The sequence below is a fragment of the Rhinatrema bivittatum genome, chromosome 2 (assembly GCF_901001135.1).
Source record: "Rhinatrema bivittatum chromosome 2, aRhiBiv1.1, whole genome shotgun sequence".
NCBI classification, from domain to species: domain Eukaryota; kingdom Metazoa; phylum Chordata; class Amphibia; order Gymnophiona; family Rhinatrematidae; genus Rhinatrema; species Rhinatrema bivittatum.
This window is the reverse complement of record NC_042616.1, coordinates 682330831-682353011: the sequence shown is the minus strand read 5'-3', so window position 1 is coordinate 682353011 and position 22181 is coordinate 682330831. Positions and strand designations below refer to the sequence as shown.

Genomic DNA, 22181 nt, shown 5'->3' with positions numbered 1-22181 from the left:
AAGGCATCCCTCGGCTGAGAGTGTTGGCTCCGAATGAGAGAGCAGTAATCGTCCACTTTGTGGTTCTGAGGGGACGCAAAGAGGTCTATGCGGGGAAAACCCCACTTGTGAAACAGAGAGGTCACTACCAGAGGATCGAGTGACCACTCGTGTGGCTTGAAGACACGGCTCAGCTGGTCTGCCAATACATTGTCTACTCCCGGCAAGTAAGTGGCCTTGAGGTACATGGAATGGGAGAGGGCTTCTGCCCAAATCTGCGCAGCTTCCTGACACAGAAGGAAGGAGCCTGTGCCTCCCTGCTTGTTTATGTACCACATGGCCACTTGGTTGTCTGTCTGGATTAAGATTATCTGATCTGATAGATGATCTTGGAAAGTTCTGAGCGCGTAGCGAATTGCTCGAAGTTCCAAGAAATTTATCTGGTGTTCGGCTTCCTCTGGCGACCACAACCCTTGGGTTTGTAAATCGTCCACATGGGCCCCCCAACCGACGTGGGAAGCATCGGTGGTTAGGATTACCTGTGGATCTGGTAGGAGAAAGGGTAAGCCCTGAAGGAGATTGACTTGAGTCGTCCACCAGGTTAAAGACAGGCGTAGCGCTTGTGTAACTGTGACGATGTAGGACAGAGGCTGGAAAGCTTGAAGCTATTGGTGTCGCAGAGTCCATTGCGTTACTCTCATGGCTAGTCGGGTCAAGGGAGTGACTTGAACCGAGGATGCCATGTGTCCTAGGAGGATGAGGAATTGGCGAGCTGTGGCAGTGTGTTGAGACTGGAGCTGGCGAGCTAGAGACATGAGAGTTTGGACTCGTTGAAGTGGAAGGTAGGCTTTTGCCTGTAAGGTGTCCAAGTCTGCTCCAATGAAGGATAAGGTCTGAGATGGGACCAAGCAAGATTTCTCGTAATTGACAAGAAACCCTAAGGAGAGGAGTGTGTGAATTGTCAACTTTAGGGAGGATTGCGCAATTTGAGGGGTGGAGGCCCTGATTAGCCAATCGTCCAGATAGGGGTAGACGTGGACACCTTCCTTCCTGAGAAATGCTGCTACTACTACGAGACATTTGGTAAAGACTCGTGGAGCAGATGCCAGCCCGAAAGGTAGTACCCGGTATTGATAATGGTCGTGGCCTATCAGAAAACGCAGATACTTGCGATGAGATTGTGTTATCGCAATGTGGGTATAAGCGTCCTTGAGGTCGAGAGAGCACAGCCAATCCCCCTTTTGCAACAGAGGGAGCAAGGCGCCCAGGGTTACCATCTTGAACCTCTCTTTTCGTAGATACTTGTTGAGGGCCCGAAGGTCCAGAATTGGACGTAACCCCCCTGATTTCTTTGGTATTAGGAAGTATCTGGAATAGAATCCTTTTCCTTGTTGACAAGGAGGGACGGGTTCTATAGCATTTGACTGTAGAAGAAGGGATACTTCTTGATGTAATTGAGTCAAATGGCTGGTTAGACTCCATGCCTGAAGGGGCGGGGAGTCTGGCGGAAGTGTTATGAAGTTGAGGTGGTAACCCTGTGCGATAATTGCTAGCACCCACTGATCTGAGGTAATCTGTTTCCAACGGGGTAAGAAGTGGTACAGCCGACCTCCCACAGGGATGTGTGGAAGAGGGAGTTGGCATGTGCTCAATACAGGGAAGTCAAAGGCCCGCCGCAGGCCCAGGAGGTGGGGCTACAGTAGGTCTTTGCTTTCTCGGCTGACGAGGCTGAGGCCTGTTAGAGGACCGTGCAGGACGAGCCCTAGTTGGCGGAGGGTAGTAGCGGCGTGGTCGAAAGAACGACTTCTTAGAGTCCTTCTTTTGCGGTTGCTTGGAGGTCACCTCAGGTGGGACAGATGAGAGTTGTTTCAACGTCTCATGGTGGTCTTTTAACTCCGCCACAATCTGTTGAATTTGTTCCCCAAACAAATTGTCGCCTAAGCAGGGCAAATCAGCAAGACGATCCTGGACCTCTGGGCGAAGGTTGGATGACTTTAACCAAGCCCAACGTCTGGCTGAGATGGCTGTGGCTGAAACCTTCGTGGAAGCATCGAATATGTCGTAGGCAGTCCTAATCTCGTGCTTCCCTGCCTCAAATCCCTTGTGAAGAAGGGCTTGAAGCTGCGGTTGGTATTGGTCCGGCAACGTGTCAGCATAGTCTTGCATCTGCTTAAGGATGGCTCTGTTGTATTGAGTCATGTAAAGTTGATATGAAGCTATGCGTGAAATCAACATAGCTCCATGATACACTTTCCGTCCCACACTATCCAGGAACTTGTTGTCCCTGGTAGGTGGGGTAGAAGAGTGCGGCTTAAGACGCTTGGCCTTCTTCTGTGCGGACTCAACCACAACAGAGCGATGATCCAGTTGAGGTTTTTGGAAACCTGGTGCTGACTGGACAAGGTATGTGGAGTCAGCTTTCTTGTTAACTGGTGACACCGATGAAGGAGATTCCCAGTTTTTCTTGAGCAGATCCAAAAACACCTGGTGTATAGGGATGGAAGCGATGATTTTTGGAGCATCCAGAAATTGAAGTAGTTCCATCATCTGGTGTCTGTCATCAGCTTCAGATTGTAGTTGGAAAGGTACAACTTCTGACATCTCTTTCACAAAATTAATGAAAGATAGATCCTCAGGAGGAGATCTTTTTCTACTCTCTGTAGGAGATGGTGGCGAAGGCAAATCTGTGTCAGAAGAGGTATCATCATCATCACCCCAGGTATCGTAGGGATCATGTGGGGCTTGTAGCCCTGATGGACCTGGCTGAGGCTCTGAAGGCATCGATGGAAACAGAGGTGGAATCGGTGCGGTAGGTGGAACCAGAAATGGCATCGATGGCTTCGGTGCTGCCGATGGAATCGGTGCCTGGCGCGGAATCGATGGAGCCGAAGGGTAAATCGGTGGAGATATACCAGAAGGTACCGATGGAACTACCCCGGAAGGGGGAATTTGAAACGGTGTTTCTCCTGCCGATGAGAAACCAGTCGGAGACGGTGGTGTTGTCGATGGCACTGGAATCACCGATGGAAGGGCCGTCATGAGTGCCTCCATGCGGCTCAGTAGCGGTGCTAGCGCTTGTATCAACGGCTCGGTGGTTGGTTCCCTCCTCGGTGGCGAAGCCGGTGCCGGCATCGGTGCCGGGGGCGGCACTGAAACCGGTGCCGGAGACGGTGCCGATGGAGGTTGTAATTTCTTCATCGCTTTCTCGATGGCCTCCTGGACCAGCCGGTCCAGTTCTGCCCGGAGACCAGGGGTAAACATACCTGGCTCGACGGGAGAGGGAGGCTGAGGCAGGGCCGGAGGGACCACCGTAACCGGTGGGATCACGGCCCCCACACCCCGAGAGGGTGAGGGTTTCCTCGATGCCGGCGAACGAGACGTGGAGGGCGTCCGGTCTGTTCGCGGCTTCTTTGTCGGTGGCTCGGCTTGAGTAGAGGTCGATGGCTGTGGATCCTCGACAGGCCGAGACTTGTGCCGTCGATGGCGGTGCTTTTCCTTCCGATCCCCTCGCCCATCCGGGGAAGGGACGGGAGTCAACGGCCGAGAAGCGATCGATGGCGGACGGTCACCGGAGGGTTGACGATGATGGTACAACTTCGACGGTGCCGGTTCCGATGACGTCGATGCTATCGATGGCGTTGGGGTGGGTGCATGGAAGAGGAGCCCCATCTTCTCCATCCTGGCTTTGCGACCCTTGGGTGTCATTAAGGCACATTTGGTGCAAGTCAGGACATCATGCTCACTACCCAAGCACATTACACAAACCCTGTGGGGGTCTGTGATGGACATAGTCCGGGTACAATCCGGACAACGACGGAACCCCGTTGCCATGGCTGGAAGCCAAAATTTAGGCTGGGGATCGGTAAGTGCCAACAGGCCTCGAGGGCCAAATTCGACGGTAGTCGATGGAAGAAGGCAAAAAACTTACCGGGTTCCGTAAGATGACTAAATAATTTGTCGAAGGGAGACCCCTGAGGGGCAAATTTTCTTAGGAAATTAATTTCCAAATTCCTGTCAGGAACGAGGTTAGAGAGCTCCTTTCACCGCGTGGCAACTGCTGCGCGGAAAAAAGAAGACTGAAGGGAGACCCCTGCTGGCTGCAGGGTCAGTGCCTTGCTGGGCATGCCCAGTAGGGGCCAGTCAAAGTTCTGTTTAAACTTTGACAGAAGTTTTCCGTGGTGGGCTCCATCCTCGATGTCACCCATTTGTGAGGACAACCATCCTGCTTGTCCTGTGAGAAACACCGAATCTCTCTTATTATCGCTCACTGATACCATCCTCGTGAACCTCGAGAAAAAACAATCTTACCTGCTGGTTCTACTTGATCTTTCTGCGGCGTTTGATACGGTAAAACATACTACACTTATAGACCAACTAGCTAATATAGGGATCAAAGGCACAGCTCTCAGATGGTTTCACTCCTTCCTAAGCAACAGATTCTACAAAGTAAGGATAAACAACAAAGAATCGCATCCAATCCTTACAGAGCAAGGAGTCCCGCAAGGATCCTCACTTTCTCCCACCCTATTCAATATCTACCTCCTCCCTCTCTGCCACCTACTCTCAAACCTCAAGCTTACCCATTACCTCTATGCAGACGACATTCAAATCCTTCTCCCGATTACAGAATCCCTTCAAAAAACCATCACTTACTGGAACGAATGCCTACAGCCCATTAAGGAATTACTCTCAAGCCTCAACCTAGTATTGAATGCCAATAAAACCGAGATGCTCATTGTCTCTCAAGATCCCCTCACAATCTCTTCTAGCCTCTCTCTACCCGCTAATAACATGTTCTCAACTGACGTCAGAGACCTTGGAGCATGGCTTGACAATCATCTTAACCTAAAAAAGTTCGTAAACAATACCACAAAGGACTGCTTTTACAAACTGCAAGTCCTCAAAAAGCTTAAACCCCTCCTTTACTTCTCCGACTTCAGGCTAGTACTACAATCCATTATATTATCTAAGCTCGACTATTGCAACTCCCTGCTACTAGGTCTTCCCAACAACACGATCAAACCATTACAGATGGTACAGAATTCTGCTGCCAGAATTCTAACAAGCACTAACAAAAAAGATCACATCACCCCAATCCTTAGTAACCTACATTGGCTTCCCATTAAACAAAGGATACTCTATAAGGTACTCACAATCATCCACAAAGCGACAAACAAAATAGCTCCCATCACGTTAAGCTCTCAACTCCAACCGCACACATCTTCTAGACCAATCAGAAGCGCTTACAAAGGAACACTGCATGCCCAACAAGTAAAATCATCACTGAGCAAAAGAGCGCTATCCTTAGCAGGCCCACACCAGTGGAACATGCTCCCCCCAAATCTAAGACTTGAACCCAATCATCAAGAGTTCAAAAAAAGACTAAAGACTCTTCTTTTCCAACAAGCCTTCCCAGTCTCTCAATCCTACCAAGACGGAAAGCCTTCCCAAATAAGAAGCATCCCCTAATTTAGGTCACCGTACCAAGTCATACCTTCAGGTCTCTGCAACTGGACTACAATCTTTGAGTTCTAAAAATTCATCTTATTTTATTATTTATATTTTCCTCTGCAACTGGACTACAATATCTAAGTTCAAAAATTCAAAAACTCATTTTATCTTATTATTTACATCTGGCATGGTTAATATGTCACTATATCCAAGTTAAATAGTTAAATTATACAGATTATATTACACAATTTTATTAATTACAATGTTAATCTATAATATTTATTATCATTATGTTATATTGTCATCCAGTTATATTGTTACATATGTGCCACTGTTCTATGTAAAGCCCCTTATCTCTGTTGGGCAGTTTATTGTTATATGTAAACCGGAGTGATTTGTAGTCTCTATAAGAACCTCGGTATATAAAAAATTAAAAATAAATAAATAATAAATAAATATGAGAGGCTTCTAAGAAAAGTAAAAAGCCATGGTATAGGTGGTGACGTCCTTTCGTGGATTACAAACTGGATAAAAGACAGGAATCAGCGAGTAGGATTAAATGGACAATTTTCTCAGTGGAAGGGAGTGGGCAGTGGAGTGCCTCAGGGATCTGTATTGGGACCCTTACTTTTCAATATATTTATAGATGATCTGGAAAGAAATACAATGAGTGAGGTAATCAAATTTGCAGATGATACTAAATTGTTCGGAGTAGTTAAATCACAAGCAGATTGATAAATTGCAGGAAGACCTTGTGAGACTGGAATATTGGGCATCAAAATGGCAGATGAAATTTAATGTGGATAAATGCAAGGTGATGCATATAGGGAAAAATAACCCATGCTATAGTTACACTATGGTAGGTTCCATATTAGGTGCTACCACCCAAGAAAGAGATCTAGGTGTCATAATAGACAACACATTGAAATCGTCGGTTCAGTGTGTTGTGGCAGTCAAAAAAGCAAACAGAATGTTGGGAATTATTAGAAAGGGAATGGTGAATAAATGTCATAATGCCTCTGTATCGCTCCATGGCGAGACCCCACCTTGAATACTGTGTACAATTCTGGTTGCCGCATCTCAAAAGATATAATTGCGATGGAGAAGGTACAGAGAAGGGCTACCAAAATGATAAGGGGAATGGAACAGCTCCCCTATGAGGAAAGACTAAAGAGGTTAGGACTTTTCAGCTTGGAGAAGAGACGGCTGAGGGGGGATATGATAGAGGTGTTTAAAATCATGAGGTCTAGAATGGGTAGATGTGAATCGGTTATTTAGTCTTTCAGATAATAGAAAGACTAGGGGGCACTCCATGAAGTTAGAATGTGGCACATTTAAAACTAATCGGAGAAAGTTCTTCTTCACTCAATGCACAATTAAGCTCTGGAATTTGTTGCCAGAGGACATGGTTAGTTCATTTAGTATAGCTGTGTTTAAAAAAGGATTGGATAGGTTCTTGGAGAAGAAATCCATTACCTGCTATTAATTAAGTTGACTTAGAAAATATCCACTGCTATTACTAGCAACGGTAACATGAAATGGACACAGTTTTTGGGTACTTGCCAGGTTCTTATGGCCTGGATTGGCCACTGTTGGAAACAGGATGCTGGGCTTGATGGACCCTTGGTCTGACCCAGTATGGCATGTTCTTATGTTCTTAATACCTAAATTAATCTGTAAAGGCCAAGGAAAACAAGTAATCCTGGATTTCCCTGATTCACAATAGTTATAGGCTCCATAAAATGGGTGCAGCACAACTGAAAGCATGATTCTGGGTGAACAATACTAATAAAATATGCTTTTTCTGAGTACCTATCAAACCTTATAAGCATAAGATAAATTTGTACACTTTGGAAACCTCTTTCATGCATATTCATTGTGACAGTCCTGAAAACCCATCTAAATAGATGTGCCTCCAGGAGAGGCTTGGGAAACACTGGGCTAGAGCATTTATAGAAGGTGGGATAAAATGCTGCCGTTTAAAGCCTTTTGAGAAAGGAAGCTTCTGTATATTCATTATGGATATCCTGAAAACCCCAAATGGTTAGGCATGCCTCCAGGACAGGGTTGGGAACACTGCTCTAGCCTATGCACCTTCCTCTTCCAGATTCTTAAATCATCAGATATAGGTCAAATAGCTTTCTAAAATCAATCACAAATCTATTTAGGGCATCAGAAAAATTTTCTGAGAAAAGTCATGCAAATTTTATGCAAATGAGAAAGCTGCATGGAAAAATTTCAAATTCACTATTTCCTGACTCAAATGTGGCAAACCATGAATGCAAGCCAAAAACCAAACCCAAATCTCATGACTGTCACCAAGGAACAAAGACTGCTCTCCCAACAACCACCTAGAATTTTTCTTAAACACCCACTCCTTAGTTAAACAGTACAGACTTCTAAAGTGTAGGAAGACAACTTTCTCTACACCAAAGAGGTCTCTGCATAATAAAGGACCGACAAGCGCCTGCGGGGGAGGGCCCCCTTAACAGGGCGCTTGCCGGCGAGTCTACCACCCCCCCCCCCTTTTCCCAGGGTCGCTTACCTCCGGCTGGGGGGCGGGACGACCGCCCGAAGCGGAGGACAGGACGGGGCCGCACGCAGGAGCACCTTACAAGGCGGCGGGCGGCATGCGCCGGCCGCGGCGGAGCGTGGTGACGTCATCGCGCTGGCGCGCATCGGCGCGCCGATCCCGGCCGGAGTTCTCGCGAGACCTCGGGACTTAAATAGGGGGCGAGCGCCGGGCCAGGCCTCTTTTCGCTGGCCGGCGCTCGCATTTCCCACCCACCCACCCAGCAAAGAACGGGAGGGGGAGAGGGGGACACATGAACGAGCATCAATAAGGAAAACGGTTAGTTAGAAAGCAATGTTAGCAAGTGAATTGCCAAATGTATAACCTGTCGCAGCAATTGGGGTTGGCGGGGGGGTACCCGAGTTAGTGGGCCAGGGGGGGGGGCCCGGACGGCACGGTGGACATGCCGTGGTCATAGGCGAAGGAGAAGTGCGTAGAGGTGGGCGTGGGCTGCCCGGGGGATGGCCCCGTGGCTTGGACATGGCGCGGGTCCGGTCAGATCGTGTGGCGGACTGGCTATAATGGCGGACGCCGGTACGAAGCCCGGTATGGTAATATTTGAGGGACGCACTAATACTCGGGTACCGAAAGTTTTTTTTACGTTAATAATTAATAAAAGCTGCGGCCTATTTTCACCCAATTCCAGAGTACGTGTGGTTAATGTATGGTCCTAACACAAAGTATGGGGGGGGGGGGGGGGGGGGGGGGGGGGGGGGGGGGGGGGGGGGGAGAACACGGCGGTGCAAGATGCCAATGTTAAAGGAAAGTAAGACAGTTCTGATTAACAGCTCTGAATAAAACGATTTAGCTCCTACAGTGAGGACAGGGCACCTTGCAAGATACTATTAAGAGCACATCTTCAGTTGGCCCTCTGGAACAACTATAGCACAGGACCCTAGAGTTTAAACGGCATCCAATGGGGCTAGTTGAGCTTGTACATTGCAGAAGTAACATTTGGGTTCAGGGAGGAACAAAAAGTGACTGCTGCTGCTCCTACTGTTCTCAATATGCCATCAGTAGAAGGGAACTTGAAGTGTTCAGTCTCAGAGGAGACCAATCCATGACAAAACTCTATTGAACAGATACCTTGCTATGTACTTCAATATACTTTGAGACTAATTAGCAAGCATTTTAAAAAAGTCAAATAATTCCAGCTCAAAAAAAAACGCAACAACTTCATCAGAATACAAAAGTGGGAAAACATTAACACCAGTAATTCATATCTGTTTTCTAACACAAACCATTCAGCCTTCATTGCTTTATGCCTTCAGTGAATCCCTTTGATGGAGACCTTTGGAGGAACATGTGGACTTACAAGTCTGTATATAATAGTATCTTTAGATTATTTTTTATTAGGACTGGCAAAATTCAGTCCCCGGCACCAAGGCTGGACCCAGACAAAAGAACCACTGCAGAAAGTGGGGGAGGAAAAAAGGTTGATACACAAAAAGAAACACATACACATTATTCCCTGGCTCCTAAAAATTGCCTGGTATCTACATTTTCTTGAAAAAAATGTCCATTCCTGATAGTTATGCTGATCCAAAAAATAGTATTCCAACTAATAAAGAATCTGATTTTCTCAAAGACCAAGAAAGCAACTAAAATTCAAAGTACATTGGCACAGTAATGATATTATAAATGCAGTTTACCTAACAAATTCCAGGGTATTTTTTCCACACTTAACACGGACAGTAATTTAGACATGCTAATCTGTTTTGAATAACAGTTTACAAGTAAAAAACTCCCAGAGGGGTAGCCATGTTAGTTTGTAGTAGCAAAAATACAAGTGGATGATCTGGCAAAGTGTACTTGTCTTCAAAAGCTTACGCCTTAATAAATAGCTTAGTTTACAAGTAGGAACACTAATTCAGGAAGTTTGTTAGAGTACTCCAAAGTCAACAATGGCAGCCAGATGGCCTTTGCATTTTGATTACTGAGTGGAATACTGAAGAACATCTTTCAGTATTCTGTTATAACTAGCCTTGTTCATTTGACTTGTGTATGTGCAAAGCTATATTCAACAGATACAATACAAAGAAAGCTAGCAGTAAAAAGACAGACCATGGAAGTACAGTACTTTTAAAGCTCCTACTTCATATAATGAAAACTTCAACAACCAAAAAAAAAAACAAAAAACTAAAAAAAATATTTTTTTCTATTGAAGTTAACAAATTAAAGCTAGTTTTCGTAAGAAAATGAAGCACACACAAAACATTATGCAAGATTGCTTTGCTCTCAGAATTTACCAGCTACTGAATTACAGGCTCACCCTTGAAAAATAACACACCACCAAAAACCTATGTCAGTACGCTACAAGAGTTGAGTAATACATTGCATGAGATGCTTTTAAAGTATGATGCTAGTATACTATTGAAATGAAAGAAGGGGTTTACCTGCTCCATCCTGAAAACACTGCAAATCTTCTTCTAAGAATGATACTGATGGTTGTACCATTAAGCCACTTTCTAAATGTACTTCATTATTCGGTGGTATATTATAAATAAATCTTTTTGTAGTTTGGTTTTTCCTCCTGGGCTTGCCAGGTTCTTGCAATGACAGTGTATGCGAGCCCACATCATTCCATACAAAAACTTTTCCTTGACCCTGAGGTTCAATTTCAGTCACTTCAGGAGAGCTATCCTGAACCCAACTGGAGTCATTGGCTGCGTAGTTTTCAGTTTGGCCCTCATCCAGACTGTAACTATCATTCTCACTTTTTAAGCTACTTGCTAAATTGGTAAGATTGCGAGTTGCCCAAAAACTTCCACTCTTCTGCTCCACTGATGTCACACTTTCCCTATTAATGGTGTTTCTTTTATTATAGTTCACTACCACAGCCTCTGGTGCTTCCAATTTTATGCTTATGTTTAAGGCATCTTTGATGAAATTGCGGCAGGACTGAACAACTTCTGTCATCTGAAGATAGCTGGCCACTGACATCACTTCAATGGCATTTTGACTTGTAAGCACCAGATTACCAGAATACATGAAGTCCAAGATAACAGAAAAACCTTGAACAGCAACAACATCTAAATAGGTAACAGTGGTTTGGTCACGGCTTTCTTTGTTTGTAAAGCAGTACAAAGTCTTAAAGAAACGGCTGCCAGCAACCAGGATGTTCTTGTGAGCTCTGAAGACCTTCCCACTCACCACAATATTAACATCGCAAAGAATACCTTTCTTCCTCTGTTCATTTAGTTCTTGCAAAAGCTGATAACAGTATGAATTTTCATTTGGTTTAGCACTGTAATCACTAAAGCCTTCAGTCAGTTCTTCCTTTATGTCTGGTTCCTGTATTTGAATAAATCAAAAAGTATTTTCAAAAGTTAGCTTTGTAAAAATACCAACAGATAAATCTGACACTTATAAATTAGCCAATGAATAAAAATGATGTTGAAAGTTAAAATATAATAATTGCTACACACACTTTTATTTAATTTTGATGTGCTTAAATAGAAACCATAATAGATTAGCCCAGTGGTTCAATTATTGTGTACAAGAATCAAGTTTATATCTCCTATTCCAGTGGCTCCCAACATTTTTGTGTTGTGGCACACCCTCACAAGGATCACTTCACTGTGGCACACCACTTTCATCATCATTAATATCTCTTCTCTTCCTTTCCCTCTGCTTTTATCCCCTGGCATCAACACCCACCTTCTTCCCATACAAACACCATCAACTTCTCCTCCCTTCCCTCTCCCTCTACACACCCTTGGCATCATCAACAACCCTCACTTTCCTCTCCATCGCCCTAGCATCAACAACCTCCCTTTCCTCTCCCTCCAATGCCCCACTCCCTTTCCTTTCCTCCATTCCCCTATCATCACCCTCCCTTTCCTCCCCCTCTTCTCACCACCATCTTCCCTTCCATCCCCTGGCATCATCCCTTCCTTGTTCTCTCCCCTCCAACCTGCATCATCACCCTCCCTTTCCTCTCTCTCCACCACCATCCCACTGGCATCACCACCTTCTCTTTGTTTCCTTCTCCTCCAACATCATAATCACATTCTCTTCCATTCCCTCTCCCTCCACCCACCCTGGAATCACCACCACCATTTTCTCTCCATTTCCTTCTAACTCCACTCCCCTGGCATCACCATTACCTTCTATTCCCTCTTCCTCCACTTCCCTGGTATCTTCTCTTCTCTCTCCCCCATCCTCTGGCATCATTACCTTCCCTCTAAATCACCCCTCTGGCACCATCACCTCCCCTCCCCTCTCTCACACTCCCTGGTTTTATCACCTTCCCTGCCTCTCCTTCTCCCCTGGCATCATCACTTCCCTTAGCACATTCGTCTGTCCCTCCCACTATACCCTTGGCACATTCAGCCGTCCCTTCTTCCATTGCCCCCCCCCAGTCCCATTTTTCTGGAATTGGCAGATATCTGAGCAGAGCTTACATGCTATGCTGCTCCTTTTTCTACTTCTGCCTGCTTCCCTCTACAATCAGAACAGCATGAGGCCAGCAGGTCTCACAAGACTACATGCTCCATGCAGTTTCAATTGTAGAGGAACGAAGGCAGAGGGGGGAACAGCAGAGAGTTGCTGCTCTTTGACCTCTCCTGCTGGTAGGAGGATATCCTGCAAGCCAGAAAGGAAAGAGAAAATTAACTCTACTGGCACCTCAACATTTCTTGGCTGGCGCTTCTCGCAGCACACATGTATTTCAGCACATTAGTGCACAGGTAAGCAAAATTTTTGAGCTGTGGCCCGCATCCATTCATGCAATTGGTTGGGATCCCCCAAGATGGATTACTATAGTTATACACACAGGGAAACAGAAATCAAAAATCACCACAAACAAAATCCTGCCAAGTAGATCTTAGCAAATGTCATCCACATTGCTGATTCTGAGGCCAATACAATACAGTGCGCTGAGCCGAGTGCACTGTTTAACCAGAGGTTGTACACGGGTTGTGTACACGCTACCTAATCGCTTTATGTAATAATGGGATTAGCGCCTCCACAATGCACAGCGAAACTAACAGCGCTCATCACATGCAAATGCATGTTAATGAGGCTATTAGGGAATCACCCAAAATATAAAAAAAAAAAAACCAAGTCTATCAAAAACGCACTTTTTTACACTCAAAAATTAACGCTTGCAGGCGTTAATTGCTGGGCATTCCCAAACATTGTACAGAAAAGCTTTCCTGTACATCCTCCTGCTTAATATTGTTGCGATATTAAGTAGGAGGATGTGTTTGTTTTGCATCAGCCCCTGTGTGGGTGATATTTGCTAACATCTATGTGGCAGGATTTTGCTGTGGGATTTTTGATTTGTGTTTCCCTGTGTGTAGGTGTCTTTTTCTGGGATTCAAGGGTCTTTTTTGTCAATTACTATATATACACATACATATGTCAAGTGAATTCACCAAGCAGCCACACTGCAAACCAGTGGCTAAAAACCCCATTTTGCTTCTCTCCAAGTTGCTGAAAGAAATAAGCTCACCCATACACAGGGTCTGAAAAGCAGACATCCCACACGCAGGCAGAGAAACAGATACTTCATACCCAGACCAAGGAGAATGAAACACTCGGGCAAACAAACAGACACACACAGGGACCCCACACACACAGAAGACACCACCACCACCACACAAAGACATGCCATAGAGAGACATTAACCCAGCACCCAGGTAGACACAAACCCCAGACAGAAATCAGACACACAGATGCAGGAATAGACAAAACAGCCAAACACACACAGGCAGATACACCACAACCAGACAAAGAGACATAGACCACACACACACACAAACCAAAGCATATCAGACACATACCACAATTGTAAGAGCAGAAACATTTTCACCAAAAAAAAAAAAAAAATTAGATGCCAGATATCCTGCCCAAATGTTATTTATTTTTTTGCTGTTTTGACTAATTTTTCTTTATATTTTCGTATTTTCTTAATTTGATCATCTTTTTTATTGTCTGTTTTGATTTGCTTCTTTAACTTTATTTTTTAAACCCTTTTTGCTTTTACCCCATCTTCTCAATCTTTCTGTTCTCTTTGCCTATTTCTTTCTCCTACTTCACCACTTCTTTTACCTCAGGTAGGCAACAGCTGTGATCTCTCACTGAACAGGGACCAGGCAGCAGTAAAAACTCCTCCCATACTGAGGATGGCAGGACTTCCTGAGTTGTGGACCACCACAGTGGCTGCTCCTGTGTCCAGTTCTGCTGCAGAGTAAGCAGCTCCCCCTCCTGGGCCCTCCACGGAAGAAGCAGCTCCTCTCCCCAGCCCCACCAAAGAAAATGCATAGCTAAGGCGAGGCATCACTACTTTCCGGCATCTCCATCCCTCCTGAACTTGAACTGACTCCAAGGCATCAATACTTGACAGCATAGACATTTTTTCTTCCCCAACTGGGCAGCCAATGTGCCCCCTTCAGGACTGTTCAAGGCCTCCCCCCCCCCCTAGTGTACGAACACTTACAGTAGTTAACTGCAGTACACTGGTTGGGAAACATCCAATTCAACGGGCTCTGCTGTGTTGCAAAGGTGTCGGGCAGGTAACTTCCTAATTTGCAAAAATTGCTTAACTTATTAATCCAGTGCTATTTTTAAACTTGTCACATAAGTAAAGGATTTCACAAACAAAACATACCCTCAAGATCCTCATGTTCAATGGCTATAACCACTGAGTACTGAGAGCAGAAGCTGCCTATGATGGTGGCTGAAAAAAAGACTATTTTTTGCTGAGGAATTTCTGAGGCTTAAAACTTGGGAGAGAAGAGAAATTGTGGACTAAATTGCTTATTTCTATGTCTCTGTCTTTTAGAATTAAAAAAAAAATGCTTATCATTGTGCCTTTTTGACAACCCATCCTCCCCAAGCACAAGAGTAGCTAGCCCTGCCCTTATAAACAGCTTAACTGCTGCCTCCTTGCTAGTCACTAACAAACAAAATACAACTAATACATTTCAGGAACTTCACATTAAATTAAGTATCACTACTCCCTTATCAGCCTTAAATAACTAACACCAAAATAGCAAGATACAGACAGCAGTTCAGCAGTGAGATGGGAGATATCTAGTGTTTAGCACCAAGTTCCACATGTTTTACTGGTGAGATATATGTGTGCACCAGAGCAAAGAGCTCCTGGTTCTCAGATGACTCCGATCTCTGGAGGCTAGAGTAGCAGAACTGGAAAAGCAGAGGCAAACAGAGATACATAAAGATTTTTAGGGACATAGTAGAGAGGGGTTCCATTTCCAGTCTGGCAGCCCCTGTCCTGCTTAAAGAGCAAGGCCATATGGAAGGAGAGCATCGTCCTGGGGTAGCAGAAAATGATGCTGTAGCTGGAAATGATACTGTAGAATTTATTAATAAAGCTTCCTAACAAAATATATTTCATAATAGCAGACAAGATAGATCATCACACATCTTTATGACATTTTCAGTAATTCCAGTTTGATATAAAAAAATCTTATCCCTGGCCACACAATTCAAACCAATATTCTCAGCGACTCCCAGTTTAAAATCAAACATATCCCTGTAAATCCACAAGTAATTTTTGGTACTCTGTTACTCTACTCGTTACTGCCGTCTAAATGTTCGATCAGCTCTGTTTTAAAATAGGAAAACAATTAACAAATTCCACCTATCATGGAAATTTCTCACCCACAAGTTGAAAACTGGGAATTGCCAGCAGCCATCTGTATCTTCCCAAATGTCCTGAAATTGTTTCATGCAGGTCTCTCTCTCTGCATCATATCATGAAAAGCTGCTAATCCAACTACTGTACCATTTGTATGCTAGTCTTTCACTAGTGCCTTGAATTTGTCTTACAGCTGGATGTATTGCACTGATTTTACAGTAACTTATTACTGCAGTTGTGCACAGCTGGTTGTACATGTAAGTGAATCGTCAGTAAGAAAGAAGTTCTTTCAAAAGTGAGTTCTGCTAGCAGCTGTCGCCTAGTTGCTTATACTTTTCCAAATCAATCAGTGGAAATCTTGCTGTGATGAAATACCGGCATTGTTCATGCAAGATACTGAAAACTTTTCCCAGTTCAGCAAAGGTTATGTGTCATCTGATAACTGCTGTTTCCAATGTCCGGGATTTGAAACAACGTCCACTTATAAAAGTCACACATTCAGCAATTTGTAAGATCAAGAGTTATGTTTGCAGTTTCAAATGTCCATCTTTGATGAGTTAATGACCAAGTTATGCAGAATTCTCTTGCACTGAAGATGTCTCTCCAAGGGCGTACGTCCAGGAAAAAAGGGTAAAGATAGCTGCAATAGTTGACAATTAAGTTAACAGGAATGCAGACAGCCATGTGGCTGGTGGCATGAGGATCAAGGGATCACGCGCATGCCCGGGCCTTGCACACACGCTGCACGCATTTTAGAACAGCCCAGCCACGCGTGTAACCCCTGGTACGCACAGAAGTGCCAGGCCTTTCAAAAGGAGTGGGCCAGCAGGGGCAGCGGCCATTAGGCTCTGCCCCAGGGAAGTACGTGCCGGCAGCCAGCCAGCACGTGGAAAATACTTCTGCTCCGGAGGAGCAGTAAGTATTGAAACAAAAAAATTTGGGGTAGATAGGTAAGTGTTAGGGAGCAGGGTGGAAGGTTAGGTGGGGGGAATAGGGAAATTCCCTCCTAGCCCGCTCCTTAATTGGATGTATTGGAGCAGACTGGGAAAAAGGCCGATTGCGTTGCCTCGCGTAATAACAAAATCCCCCTGCGTGTGGGAAGAGCTCACCCGCCCGCACATGCTAAAATCTGGCGCACATGTGAGTGTGGATACCATATTTATAACATGCGCACACCGACACGTGCATGTTATGAAATAGCCGAATTCATATGTGTGCGTCGGGAAAACACACCCACATGGATGCACACAGGGGTTAAAATCGACCCTTGTAGAAGGAAGGTTCTGGAACCCAAATTTAGGATTTTAGGTAGAAAGTTAAACTAAATTATAAGGGAAAGCCAACAGTCACTCAAGAGCACACTGTACAGAATGAGGTACCTTAACAGGATACTGGCCTAAATGGGCAAGTTAGGTTATCTCGATACAGAGGTTGTAATAAAGGTAAAAATAGCCCAAGTGCATTTAAAATAAAGAGAACATAAGAACATAAGAAATTGCCATGCTGGGTCAGACCAAGGGTCCATCAAGCCCAGCATCCTGTTTCCAACAGAGGCCAAACCAGGCCACAAGAACCTGGCAATTACCCAAACACTAAGAAGATCCCATGCTATTATTGCAATTAATAGCAGTGGCTATTCCCTAAGTCAACTTGATTAATAGCAGTTAATGGACTTCTCGTCCAAGAACTTATCCAAACCTTTTTTGAACCCAGCTACACTAACTGCACTAACCACATCCTCTGGCAACAAATTCCAGAGCTTTATTGTGCTTTGAGTGAAAAAGAATTTTCTCTGATTAGTCTTAAATGTGCTACTTGCTAACTTCATGGAATGCCCCCTAGTCCTCTATTATTCGAAAGTGTAAATAACCAAGTCACATCTACTCGTTCAAGACCTCTCATTATCTTAAAGACCTCTATCATATCCCCCCCCTCAGCCGTCTCTTCTCCAAGCTGAACAGCCCTACCTCTTCAGCCTTTCCTCGTAGGGGAGCTGTTCCATCCCCTTTATCATTTGGTTGCCCTTTTCTATACCTTTTCCATCGCAAACTATATCTTTTTTGAGATGCGGCGATCAGAAATGTACACAGTATTCCAGGTGCGGTCTCACCATGGAGCGATATGGAGGCATTATGACATTGTCTGTTTTATTAACCATTCCCTTCCTAATAATTCTTAATATTCTGTTTGCTTTTTGACTGCTGCAGCACACTGAGCCGACGATTTTAAAATATTATCCACTATGATGCCTAGATCTTTTTCCTGGGTGGTAGCTCCTAATATGGAGCTTAACATCGTGTAACTACAGCAAGGGTTATTTTTCCCTATATGCAACACCTTGCACTTGTCCACATTAAATTTTCATCTGCCATTTGGATGCCCAATCTTCCAGTCTTGCAAGTCCTCTGTAATGTATCACAGTCCGCTTGTGATTTACTACTCTGAATAATTTTGTATCATCCGCAAATTTGATAACCTCACTCGTCATATTCCTTTCCAGATCATTTATATATAATTGAAAAGCACCGATCCAAGCACAGATCCCTGAGGCACTCCACTGTTTAACCCCTTTCCACTGAGAAAATTGACCATTTAATCCTACTCTGTTTCCCTGACTTTTAACCAGTTGTAATCCACAAAGGACATCGCCTCCTATCCCATGACATTTAGTTTTCGTAGAAGCCTCTCATGAGGGACTTTGTCAACACCTTCTGAAAATCCAAATACACTACATCTACCGGTTCACCTTTATCCACATGTTTATTACCCCCCTTCAAAAAAATGAAGCAGATTTGTTAGGCAAGACATCCCTTGGGTAAATCCATGTTGACTGTGTTCCATTAAACCATGTCTTTCTATATGCTCTACGATTTGATGTTGAGAATAGTTTCCACTATTTTTCCCGGCACTGAAGTCAGGCTCACTGAAGTTAGCAGACTGAGAAAAAATATTCAAAACAAAGTTAAAGGCCACCGTATATTTCTTTTTGGCCTAATTTATATATATTCTTTTTATATAGTCTTTAGTACTTTCTTTTTTTTAGATAGCTCATGTAATCTTGTTTATCTCACATTTCCGTCTTTGAAGTCTATTGGCTTCTAGCAGAATTCATGTTTCCTCTGCCCAGCTGACCTTTCATCTTTATTGTCTATTATCTCAAGTTTCCTGCTACTTTTCTGTTCATTAAGATAAAGAAGGGAAAGACCAGTTTTCTTAAGGCAGATGGTGGTTTAAACAGTAATCACAACCTGAACTGTTAATTAGCCAAAGGCTAGGAAACTATCAGATGTATACATTAGTGGTCATCAATGCATCAAGGATGGACATTTGAAACTGCAAAAATAACTGTTGGTCTTACAAAGTAAGTGGACATTGTTTCAAATCCCAGACATTGGAAACTCTTATCAGATGGCATGTAACCTTTCCTGAACTGGGAAAAGTTTTCAGTATCTTGCATGAACAATGCTGATGTCATGTCGAGATTTCCAGGATTGATTTGTAATAGTATAAGCAACTAGTAGATAGTTGCCGGCAGAACTTACGTTTGAAAGAACTTCTAACAATTCACTTACACACACACACACACAACCACAACTGCAGTAATATCAGTGCAATACATCCAACTGTAAGACAAATTCCTAGCACTAGTGAAAGACTAATTGTAATGTACATTCAAATGCTACAGTATCCAGATTAGCAGCCTTTTTCATCATACAACACAGAGAGAGAGAGAGAGAGAGACGGCTACTGGCAATTCCCAGTTTCCAGCTTGTGAGAGAGAAATTTCCTTGAAGGGTGGAATTTGTAAATGTTTTCCTAGTTTAAAACAGAGCTTATCACACATTTAAAAGGCAGTCACATGTAGAGTAAAACAATACCAAAAATTATTTATGGTTTTCAGGGGTATGTTTGATTTTAAACTGGGAGTCAGTGAGAATATTATTTTGAATTGTTGTTGTAGCCAGCGATAAGGTTTTTATATCAAACTGAAATTACTAGAAATTAATAAAAATGTCAAAGATTGCGATGATCTATCTTGTGTGCTATTATGAAATATATTTTATTGTAGAAAACTTTAATAAAATCTGGATGAATTCTTATTTTTTGTGCTCAACAATATATTTGGTGCAGGATGGAGCCTTAAGATAAACAATGGAACTTTATTAAGGTAGTCTTACACCAAATTAGTTAAGGGTAAGAGATTTGGGAATGGATTTAAGACAATTCAGCAGGTTTCTTCCCTAGTAGTTTACAAAAGTACTTATTTCAATTGCTAGGCAGATTGTGAATACAATTAAAAAACATACTTTGAATTGTCTATATGGAGCTTCCAGAAGTCTAAAAAATAAGAAAGGAGAATTAGCAAGAATGGCACTGAACAAAGATGCAGACATAATAGGCATCTCAGATCTTCTGGAAGGAGGTTAACCACTAAGATAATGTGATACCAGGGTACAAATGATATCAAAACAGACCAAGTCGAATTGGTGGATGGGTGATGCTACATATTAAGGATGGTATAAAGTCAAACAGGATAAAAGTCCTAAAGGAAACCAAATGCACTGTGGAGTCTCTATAGAAAGAAATTCCATGAGATGGGAAGAGCATATTAGTGGGGGTACACAACCAGCCACTTGGCCAGACAGTTAAATACATACAAATTACAAAAATCTAACAAATTAAGCAACACAATATTAGTGGGAGATTTCAATTACCCCACTACTGATTGGGTAAATGTCTCATTGAGACATGCTAGGGAGTTAAAGTTCCAAGATGTCATAAAAGACTAATTCATGGAGCAACTAGTCCTGAAACCAAGAAGAGGGGGAGAGGGGGGAGAAAAAACTAATCTATATCTAATCCTCACTGTGATGCAGAATATGATATAAGAATGAACAATGGCTGGGCTGCTCGGCAATATAATCATAACAATTACATTTATCATAATCACTGAAAGGAGAACATTCAGAAAACTACTGCAGAAGCATTTAGCTTTAAAAAGGTAGATTATGATAAAATGAGGAAATTAGAAAAATTAAAAGCAAAAGGCTGCAAAGGGTTAAAAGTTCACATGTGGTGTGGATACTTTTAAAAACACCATCTTGAAAACCCGTACTAAAAACATATTCCATACATTAGAAAGAAAGACCAAATGACTGCCAGCATGATTAAATAGTGAGGTGAAAGAGGCAATTAAAACCAAAAGGATTTTTCAAAAATTGGAAGTGGATCCAAATGAAGAACATAGGAAAGAACATAGGCACTGTCAAGTTAAAAACAGAAAATATTAATAAGGAAAGCCAAAAGAAAATTTGAAAAGAAGCTTGCCAAAGAGGCAAAAACTCAAAATAAAAAACCCTTTTCAGGTATATTTACAGCAAAAAGTCTTTGATGAAATCATATAGACTGCTAGATGACTGTGGCGTGAAAGGAAGACAAGACCATAACAGAAAAATTAAATGAATTCTTTGCTTCAATCTTTACCAAGGAGGGTGCTGAAAAGATGCAAGAAAAAAATCTTTGGGTGATGAATCAGAGAACTATATCAAGTCACCTTCAAACTAAATCACAGAAAGAGCAAATTGACATACTAAAGAATTACACATCACTGGGACCAGATGGTCAAGATGTGTAACATCTTGAACTCAAAACTAAAATTGCGGAGATTTGTAATCATTAACTTCTCAATCAAAACAGCTATGGTACCTGAAAAATCCGAGGGTGGCCAACATAACACCCATTTTTAACAAGGACTCCAGGGGCGATGCATAATCTAGACCTGCGAGTCAGGTATCAATACTGGGCAAATTAGTAGAAGCTATTATAAAGAACAAAACTGGTCATCTGGATAGTCATAGATAAATGGGGCAGAGACAATATGGATTTAGCAGAGGGAAATCTTGCTTAACAAATCTATTAGATTAAAAAAAAAATGTGAGTAAGGTTGAGTCAGTTAGTGTAATGTATCTGGATTTTCAGATGGCATTTGACAAAATTCATCAGGAAAATAAAATGTCATGGCTAAAGGATAGGAAACAAGAGTAGGATTGAATGGACATTTCTCTCAATGGAGAAAGGTAAACAGGTGCATAATCTGTATTGGGACTGGTGCTTTTTAATAAACTGTATTTATAAATGATCTAGAAAAGGGAGTGGCGAGCAAGGTGATCAAATAAGCAGATGACATAAAATTATTCAAAATTTGTTATATCTCAAGCAGATTGTGAGAAAGTGCAAGAGGACCTGAAGGATTGGACATCTAAATGGCAGATGAAATTTAATTTGGATAAATGAAAAGTTGTGCACAAAGGGGAGAATAATCCAAACAATAGGTACACGATGCTGGGTTCCGTATTAAGAGTCACCACCAAGAAAAAGGATCTTGACGTCATCACAGACGATACTTTGAAATCTTTGGTTTGATGGACATAAAGGACATTAGATATGCCATACTGGGTCAGACCAAGAGTCTATCAAGCCCAGTATCCTGTCTCCAACAGCGGCCAAACCAATTTACAAGTACCTCATAAGTACCCAAACATTAAATAGAACCCATGCTATTAATACTGA

At 43.0% G+C, this 22181-nt stretch overlaps 1 protein-coding gene across 1 annotated transcript in view; it reads right to left on the bottom strand.

The window, feature by feature from the left end:
- ZBTB10 (zinc finger and BTB domain containing 10) overlaps positions 1-22181 on the bottom strand; it is a 162013-nt gene that overhangs the window by 130868 nt on the left and 8964 nt on the right. The window contains exon 2 of the mRNA XM_029591535.1: positions 10399-11296. Within this exon, the coding sequence (XP_029447395.1) occupies positions 10399-11296 (898 nt within the window). The remainder of the gene's footprint in view (positions 1-10398; positions 11297-22181) is intronic.